Raw genomic sequence first — 9,419 nt, forward strand, 5'->3', positions numbered from 1 at the left:
CAGCTAAACGTGTCCCCACATTGCAGGTGGCCTGTCATGACAGGTATATTTTGGTAGAGATAATAGACAAAGGGACCCCACTGAGGATGTGTCCTTTTTAAGGGAGGTGTCCTCTTCTCGGAGGGGCCACACATCGCAGGTACCACTGTAGTCGTCCAATGAGCGCTGTGGTCGATAAACGGTGTGGTTAACTCGACGTGCACTGGCCAGTTTGGAGTTTAGGACATACATTTTCGAGTCCTCACTCCTCTGTCAGCCACGTTAACCTTCACCGGATCACGCTTTGGACTACACAGTCCAGATGATGTGGGTCGTGTACGACCCATACTTTCGAAAGAAGCATTCAACGTAAAAAGTATGGGTCGTCCACGACCCACGCCATCCGAATAGGGATAAACATCATACACTGATTACCTTCTTTAATTCCATATGGGTCGCCCACGACGCACTGCATCCCGGACTGTTTAGTTCAAATAGCGTCATTGTTTATTTGTTTGTTTACAAAGATAACTCTTTAAAGATTGGTCGTCAGGAAGGTGATATGGTGTTTGAGGACTACATGAAGTCTCAATCCAAAACTCCCAATAGATTCAGAGATACAGACACTTGTGTGAGGCTGTGGGTCGTCACTGATAGTAAACCCAGATCAGTAAAACAAGAAATTCCTCCGATGTAGGAAAAACACCCCCGTCAAAGGGAAATAACCTTCTCAGTTGATGGCAGTGACTGAGTGAGAATGGTTATTTCCCTTTGACCATTAAGATGTCCCTCTATAAGTCCTTGTATGATTTTAATCCACCAATAACTCCCTAACCGTGTGTTTGACTGGTCCCAATTTTTGTAAGGACCGTCTCAGGAATGTATAGAACCTGTTCACCAAGTTTGGTGACGATCGGTCCGTTCATTCTTGAGATCTATATGCGAACACAAACACACAAACAAACAAACAAACAAACAAACAAACAAACACATCGACCGAAACCTATACACACCCCTATACCGGGGGTGTAAAAAAAGTGTTTTAAATTAAAAGCAGTTCAGAACATACACTTTCGAGAAATGTCGTTATCATGTGTTTATCTGAATGTATTACCAAGACCCTATTACCCATTCACTGACTACGACTACACGAACTGATGACGCTTCACTGACCTTCGAACAGGCCTTCTGTCGACCTAGTTTAGGGACATGCATTTATGTTACCGTAATGACACCAAACAGCGCTCGGAGCTCTTCAGAGACTCTGCTTATAGCTGTTCGTTTCAAATTGAGAACAACATTTCTTTCCGATGATACTCTCATCCTCGCTGACTTGCTGACATAGCGGACAGTGCCCCAGACAAAAATGACGTCACACGTACAGCTGTGCAGAACTATGACCCTGTCCTGCTGACATGTGCTATGACGGCAAAGTGTTGAGTGACGCAATATTGACAGGAGTTGTGACATGATGATGATAGGTCATGTGTGATGTAGTGGAAAGATTATGCGGGGAGAGTTTTTCAAATTGGCTGGCAGTTGTGAAATACTGCTGTGCGGAATATGTACGTACTGTACAATGCTAGAGTCAGAGATATCCATATCGTGTAAAATAGATAATTATACGGTTCACCTAGGTGAAATAACAAGTCGCGTAAAGCGTGATTGAAACATTCAGTGAATCTGTCGACTGGAACTGAACAGTCTGTCAGTCCATGACATACTAGATGATTACCCGCTTCGCCGGGTACCGGCTTCGCCGGGAAGAAGTAGAGCAGAATACCAGGCGCACGAAGGAAAGGAGATAAACGCGCAAAACACTGGAGACCTTCTAAAAATAGTAACCTGCAGTGACCTTCTAAAAATAGTAACGTAGTAACGGGAATATGGATTGACGCCACACGGAGGAAGGGAGATAATCGCGGCTGAAAACACTGGAGAAGATAAGGAAGAGTTACTGGTAGTGGATCCAGACCAAAAAAACCCACAAAATCGGTTCAGCGCGCACAGCGCTGCGCGCTGAGAGCACGTGTTGAAATATCTCATCGACCAGGTTGTGTCCAGGGTGTACCTGAATATGATCACCAAATTTGAAACAGATCCATCGAGAACCTTGGCCGCGCATCGCGCACAGACACACAGACAGACAGACAGACAGACACACAGACACTAGTCGTATATATATATATAGAAGTGGGCAAATTAAACCAAATTGACAAAGTAACAAGAACATATCGTCAAATGTACATGTATATGAACTGTCTGTTAATTGTTGAAGTGAATCCATGAAGGCAGAGAAAGAAGGAGAGATGGAGAACGTGAGAGCTGATTAAGGTAGGGTTTGGCATTAACATTCATGCCAATATATACATGTACGAGTAGGCGTGCACACTGTTATGTGTAGTAGCTAGTCAATTTATTTCACGTGTGTGTGTGTGTGTATATGTGTGTGTGTGTGTGTGTGTATGTGTGTGTATGTGTGTGTGTGTGTGTGTGTATGTGTGTGTCAGTGTGTGTGTGTGGATGTGTGTGTGTGTGCGTGCGTGCGTGCGTGCGTGTGTGTTTGTTGGTTGGCTTGAGAGAGAGAGAGAGAGAGAGAGAGAGAGAGAGAGAGAGAGAGAGAGAGAGAGAGAGAGAGAGAGAGACGCGAACTTGAAGGAAGGGACGCAACTCTACTCTCGTAATCAGCGTCTAATCTCAGTGTTGTTCTGTTTGCCTCCCTTCCTACTGGCAAATCGATCCAAATCGACGATCACTTTGTTGCTAGGGGTTACAGTTCTATTATCTGTTTGTTTTCTTGTGACTGTGCCTTCCTTTATAATAACAAACCGTATTCAGTATTGTTAGCTTTCTGTTGTGTGTTTTAGTTTTGATCCTTTTCCATATTAACTGACAGCATACGGCGAATAATGGGGCGGCCATGCATGGCCCTCTGAAAAAAATGCTTTATATTATGATGGCAACTTACGGCGAAGTTGCTGGATAAACAAAATCATTTATTTTCGTACACACTTTGGAATTTTGTTAACAAATACTTGAATATATGTTAAGGAAGTATTCAATACAGCCAAGACATTGTATAGGCCTCAATGCGTTTTTAATAAAAATAAAATGCCTTTTCGGTTTAGAGTTGCTTTAAAGAGAAAGAGAGAGAGAGAGAGGAGGTGGAAATAAAGAGTGAGAGAGTAAGGGAGAGTTAGAGAGAGTGAGAGGGAGAAAGAGATATAGAGCGAGCGCGCGCGTGCGCGCGCGAGAGAGAGAGAGAGAGAGAGAGAGAGAGAGAGAGAGAGAGAGTATCACACACACACACACACACACACACACACACACACACACACACACACTCACACACTCTCTGTGTGTCAAGTCATTTTATTTATACCTTCTTCAGTCTTTTCAAAAACGACTATATTTTGTGCATATTTTGTATGTATAACCTCAAGTATTGTGCGCGGGAAGCAAACTCCTATTTACACATGTACAAAGGAAAAAAAACCCACACAAACAAACGATTTATAAATAAACAGCAGAAAAAAAACAGTCTTATTCACATTCACAAAATCGTGAATTAAATTCCGGTAAGTGTACACACACACACACGCACGACCGCATGCATTCACAATGACACGCACCGTCGCACACGCACGCACACATATTATATGTGACCCTCCACCACGAAATGAGTCGCATGTCACCTTTGCATGATTTTCATATTTTTACATTTTCCTAAAGAGTTTTTTTATGCTCTATCCAGTGGTGAACACCGTTTTAGAAAAGAGCAAAAACTGTTTGAGTTATAAGCCTGTGACTAAGGTGACCCTCACACTGTTACCACACACTCCCCGGACTTATATTAAGCCGAGCGCAGAACCGCGCGAGGTGACATGCGACTCATTTCAGTGGTGGAGGGTCACATATATTGAAAATATCATGGTAACTCTCGCACTAACAATGCATACCATGAGGGAGTTAACCCCGAACCACTCACGTACACGGTAGAAAAATGAAGAAGAAGAAAGAAAAGAAATGTGCTACTTACACGCTCGTGATGTATAAATAAAAAGCGATTAGACGATGACTCTTGCACTCACAATGTCCACACTTTAAGCATTGTAAATTAAATATCAAAGTCAGGTTTGATTATGTACAGTACCTGGCAAAAGTAACGCGCCATAGTCGCGCCTACTTTTGCAAGTGATGTTTTGTTTCGTTTTCACGGGTTGTAAAATATGAACACCTCAAAAAAGGCAAGTCAAAAAGGAAAACAGATTCGTGAGAATTATTACTGGCAGCAGGAAAAGTGCATGTTTTGTCTTCTTCTTCTTCGTTCATGGGCTTAGACTCCCACGTTCACTCATGTTTTTAGCACGAGTGGATTTTTACGTGTATGACCGTTTTTTACCCCGCCATTCAGGCAGCCATACGCCGATTTCGGGGGAGGCATGCTGGGTATTTTCGTGTTTCTATAACCCACCGAGCTCTGACATGGATGACAGGATCTTTTCCGTGCGCACTTGGTCTTGTGCTTGCGTGTACACACGAAGGGGGTTAAGACACTAGCAGGTCTGTACATAAGTTGACCTGGGAGATCGGAAAAATCTCCACTCTTAACCCACCAAGCGGCAGCGACCGGGATTCGAACTCACGACCTCCCGATTAGGAGGCCGACGTCTTACCACCACGCCACTGCGCCCGTCAACTTGGGGTCTTTATCGTCTGCATGTTTTGTCCTTGTTGTCTTCTTTCTCCTCTTCATAAAAAATGTATAATACGGGGTAGGGGCGAAATGAGTAAGACATATACAGAAGAAAGTTTTATGCAACAGCTGCGAGGGTAACATCTTCTGCGAAGACGCCCCAATAAATAACCCCATACAAAAAAAGCACGCTTGTTCCCCCAAAAAAGAGAAAAAGAAAAAAAAAAAAAAAAAAAAAAAAAAAGGAGAGAAACAAAAAAAAACCCACAAAAAAAGCACGCTTGAGATGTACACACAGACTGCTTTTTGAAAGGCATGGCTACGCTTGTACAGACACAACATTAGAAAAACTAAGTGCAATGAAGGTCTAAGTGCTTTCCTCAGAATTGATTTAGCTAGGACGCACTGGCTTGTTGCTGCTTTTTTAAATTTTTTTTATTTTAAATCTCAGCATAATTATGGTGCTGAAATCAGTATAAATAAATAATTGCAATAGGTCGGCGTGCCTGTCTTTACTCAGTAATAACAATGCCACATAACAGTATCTGCCTTGAAACTAGCAATCTATACACGTATGACTGGATTCACTAACACCTCCTTTTATTGACAATGCCACATTAATGTTTTTGCCCTTGGAAAAAAGCAATCTACACACGTGTGACTCTTTACCAGCAACATTCAAATAAATACATGAAGTACTTTCGAGTCACAGAACACGGCATGTTTGAAGAAGACAACAACAACAACAACAACAACAACAACAACAACAACAACAACAACAACAACAACAACAACAACAACAACAACAAAGCGAGCATTTTATAACAAATGTCCTTGAAACCAAGTCCCGTATGGCACAGACTATCCGGGTGTTCACGTGTTCACATGGGGGAAGACTCGTATGAACGCCGCCTCTTGAGTAGCATTCTCTCCAAGGCGCTGATTGGTGCTTGCACGGTGACGGACAGGAAGTAGGCCAAGATGGCGGACAGCATGATGTACCCTGATGCTCGTTGGAGCTGTTAACAGGTATGGTAAATAGTATTAAGATTATGTGTACTGTGTACACGTTCGTTATTATAGCAATGGCACTGAAGCGACCCCCCCTCCCCCAACCCCAGATATTACCATGGGGTACAGAAGGAACGTCGGTACAGCCATTTTGACAAAAGACTGAAGGGGGACAGTGACTATGTAATGTAATGTATCTTTGATGGTGTATGCTTTTAATTAAGCGTTGTTGACTATGAATGTAGATGTAAATGCTTGTATAACTGTGTTTTAATTTTAAATGTGTCAAGCGCAAAGAGCATAATTGTAAAGTTATGATGTTGCGCTATATAAATGCTCATTTATTATTATTATTATTATTATTATTATTATTATTATTATTATGTCGATATAACTACATATACATTTGTTTCTAAAAGGAGACAACCGTGGGAGCCTTTTTTAACAATCATATGACTTAATTATGGGGGCGAGGACGCCCCCATTCTATACGGATAGTTTCGAGGTTGACCATGGGCAGCGCCATTTTGTTGTGAAATACGTCATCAGTTTGTGTACACAGGAAGTTGTGACATCCGTCACCCTATGGGAGGGGTGACGTCAAAATTGTTCATCTGTTGAAAGTTGTGAAATCCGTCACCCTATGGGAGGGGTGACGTCAAAATTGGTCATCACAGAGTTTGTGTAACACAGGAAGTTGTGAAATACGTCACCCTATGGGAGGGGTGACGTCAAAATTGTTCAACAAAAACATGATATGTCGCATTGTGCAGGGTCAACTGCAACAAACTCAAACCGAGCCATTCATACCTAGCTGTATTTGAGTGACTTATATACCCGACATTTTTATTTCTTATTTTTAGCACAGGTGTAGGAAAAATCATGAACCAAAATGTTATTTATTTTCTAATTTAACATTTTTTTTACAAATATGACCATGGTCTTTTAAACATACAGTGACATTAAACATTGTTATGTTAAAAAAAAGAAAAAAGAAAAAAAGCTTTTGTGCACAAATCAGAAAATACATTGTACATTTTACCTACAGGCCAAACCGTGAGTGTCTGTGGCAAAGCCCGACCCAGGAAATTGCACTGATTTTATATTTAGATCAGAGAGAAATTGTCAAGAACAGGCGCTTGCATTTGGATGTGTCCAATGATAGTAGGTTTGGTTGTGATCAATCAGAATAATGTAGGAATAAAAATGTATGACAGTTTAGTATGATGACATGTAATTCACATATGCTGAAATATGATATTATACATCATGTAATATTATTATGGCTGTTGCCATGACCATGAAACCCAACAAAGGTTTAATGTAATGTAATTCAAAATACCAAAACCGAGCACCTATTAATCTCGTCTTTGCGCGTGAAGATTGAGGCCGTCTGCCAGTAGCGGTTAGGTCATACAGTGGAACCCCTCTCTAGCGACCTTTAAAATGTTGACAAAAATCGGTCCTTGTGGAGGGGGGTCCTTACAGAGGGAGGGGGGCGGAGTCAGGGGGCCACAAAGAAAGTCAGATTTAAAAAAAAAAGAAAACAGAGAAGTTTGAGTTGCTGACGACCGTTCTCTCTGAAAGCAAACTGCTTCGATTTCATGTTTGTCCTTGGTGTCCACCAGTTCTGGTGCATGTACTACCCTGGCCAAGTTTCCTCTCAAGACATCAAAGAGACCGCCCCAGTATACTCTACAGCCTCTGGGCGAACCACCTCTCATAGCTAAAACTGGGTCAATGACCCCTGGGAAGAATGTCAGTGTCTATAAAAATTTTACTCCTAGGCCTGCGGCCAGGGGGGGGGGGGGGGTATACCGGTACCATTTGAGAATCAGACCAAATGAGAATTGAACCATTTGAGAACATCCTTTTTTTTCAATCACTACATCGAAGGCCTGCGGCCCGGGGTTCACATGGGTTGGTTTGTTTGTTTGTTTCAAACCCACACCCATATACACACATTTCCCATTTAAACCATTTGTCGGCCCCCTGTCGATATTTATCGACTAAGTTCCTTGTTAATTGTTGTGCTTGGAACTCAATCTGTCAATTAATTTGACTAGAAATGTATAATGCTTTGATAACAGTGACTTCTATCAAAATTAAGTCAATAACTCCACTTGATTGTGAGCTCTGAAATAACAACGCTAAAGTTGAAAATTACCCTGGAAAATATAGTCATTCAACAAAGGATAGTTTCAAACGACAGTTTGCAACATGTCTCGTTTCCAAGCATTGTCAATTGTGTGACTGTTTGACCAAAGAACAGTCCAAACAAAAAGTGGTCAGCTCCGACTCTAATCAACTGTCCTCCTCAGTTGTTATGTATCTACAAGATTTAACCTAGGGACTTGGATGCGATGAACCTTGGACTTAAAACAATTTCTAATTCAGTGTATCGATGTTCAAAAAATTCACGACAAGCATAACATTGCGGAAACTCTGAAGGTTTTTATTCCGGGGCGTCCTCCCGGACAAGCCTTTTTACCTTATTGAAAGAAATAACGAATTTTTGTTACAAGATTTAAAGGACAAAGGTAAAAGGAACATTTCGCTTATTACGTGGATACGCCTAAAATGTAAGTAGTTTTAAAAAATGTAGTAAACCAAACAAAGAATAAGATCATAGCTAAAATCTCTTTCAAAAAATAAAAACATATTGCTCGAGGTTACGAACCGAAATTTCTTGTCATTCTAAAATGCAATTGCAAATAGGCGAACTCCAGCATGAACTCTATCAGGCGAACTCCAGCATGAACTCTATCAGGCGAACTCCAGCATGAACTCTATCAGGCGAACTCCAGCATGAACTCTATCAGGCGAACTCCAGCATGAACTCTATCAGGCGAACTCCAGCATGAACTCTATCAGGCGAACTCCAGCATGAACTCTATCAGGCGAACTCCAGCATGAACTCTATCAGGCGAACTCCAGCATGAACTCTATCAGGAGTGTACAGGAGATGAAAGAGTCGGGAATGTTCTTGTTTTTATTGAGTCAAACTTTCCACAAATGCTCTTTTTCCACGTGTTTTAGACACACCCCTCCCTAGTGACATACATACAACGCCACGCGGGAAAGTTTTCCTCACAGAAAGCAAGACAATTAATTCTTTCACAACCCACACAAAGCCAACAGTTAAGTTATTCCCTGACTTCGACTATTGCTGTGATCACACGTGGATCACATTACAGAAATGACCAGACATGTGCTGTGATATTCTTCTTCTTCGTTCATGGGCTGAAACTCCCACGTTCAATCCTGCTTTTACAAGTGTGGGTTTTTACGTGTATGACCGCATTTCAGGCAGCCATACGCCGCTTTCGGGGGGTGGGGCTGAGATAGTGTGTGTGTGTGTGTGTGTGTGTGTGTGTGTGTGTGTGTGTGTGTGTGTGTGTGTGTGTGTGCACGCTGTTGCTATTGTACATCGCCGTGAGCTCTGGTGAGAAGGGGCGCTTAATAAGTATCCATTATCATTATAATAGAGCGTACCACATAGCTGATGGTGAAGTAGACAGGAACGCGTGCCTGCCACATGTCAGCCAGGATGACAGCAGGATGCAGCAGGAAGATACAGAACGTTAGGCGAGACAGAGGCAGGAACACTTTCCACGACAAGATGGAATTGATGAAACCTGTAACACAACGAATGTTTTTTGTTTGTTTTTGTTTTGTTTTTTTACACAACGAATGTGTGTGTGTGTGTGTGTGTGTGTGTGTGTGTGTGTGT

At 41.9% G+C, this 9,419-nt stretch overlaps 1 protein-coding gene across 1 annotated transcript in view; it reads right to left on the reverse strand.

Annotated features, from left to right (window-relative positions):
- Positions 1 to 5,343: 5,343 nt before the first annotated feature.
- Positions 5,344 to 9,419, reverse strand: part of LOC138947739 (uncharacterized) — a gene marked incomplete in the record, with an annotated part of 26,059 nt that continues 21,983 nt past the window's right edge. Inside the window, 2 exon segments of the mRNA XM_070319289.1 lie at positions 5,344 to 5,694; positions 9,182 to 9,324. Coding sequence (XP_070175390.1) covers positions 5,557 to 5,694; positions 9,182 to 9,324 — 281 coding nt within the window.

The sequence above is a fragment of the Littorina saxatilis genome, linkage group LG14 (assembly GCF_037325665.1).
Source record: "Littorina saxatilis isolate snail1 linkage group LG14, US_GU_Lsax_2.0, whole genome shotgun sequence".
NCBI classification, from domain to species: domain Eukaryota; kingdom Metazoa; phylum Mollusca; class Gastropoda; order Littorinimorpha; family Littorinidae; genus Littorina; species Littorina saxatilis.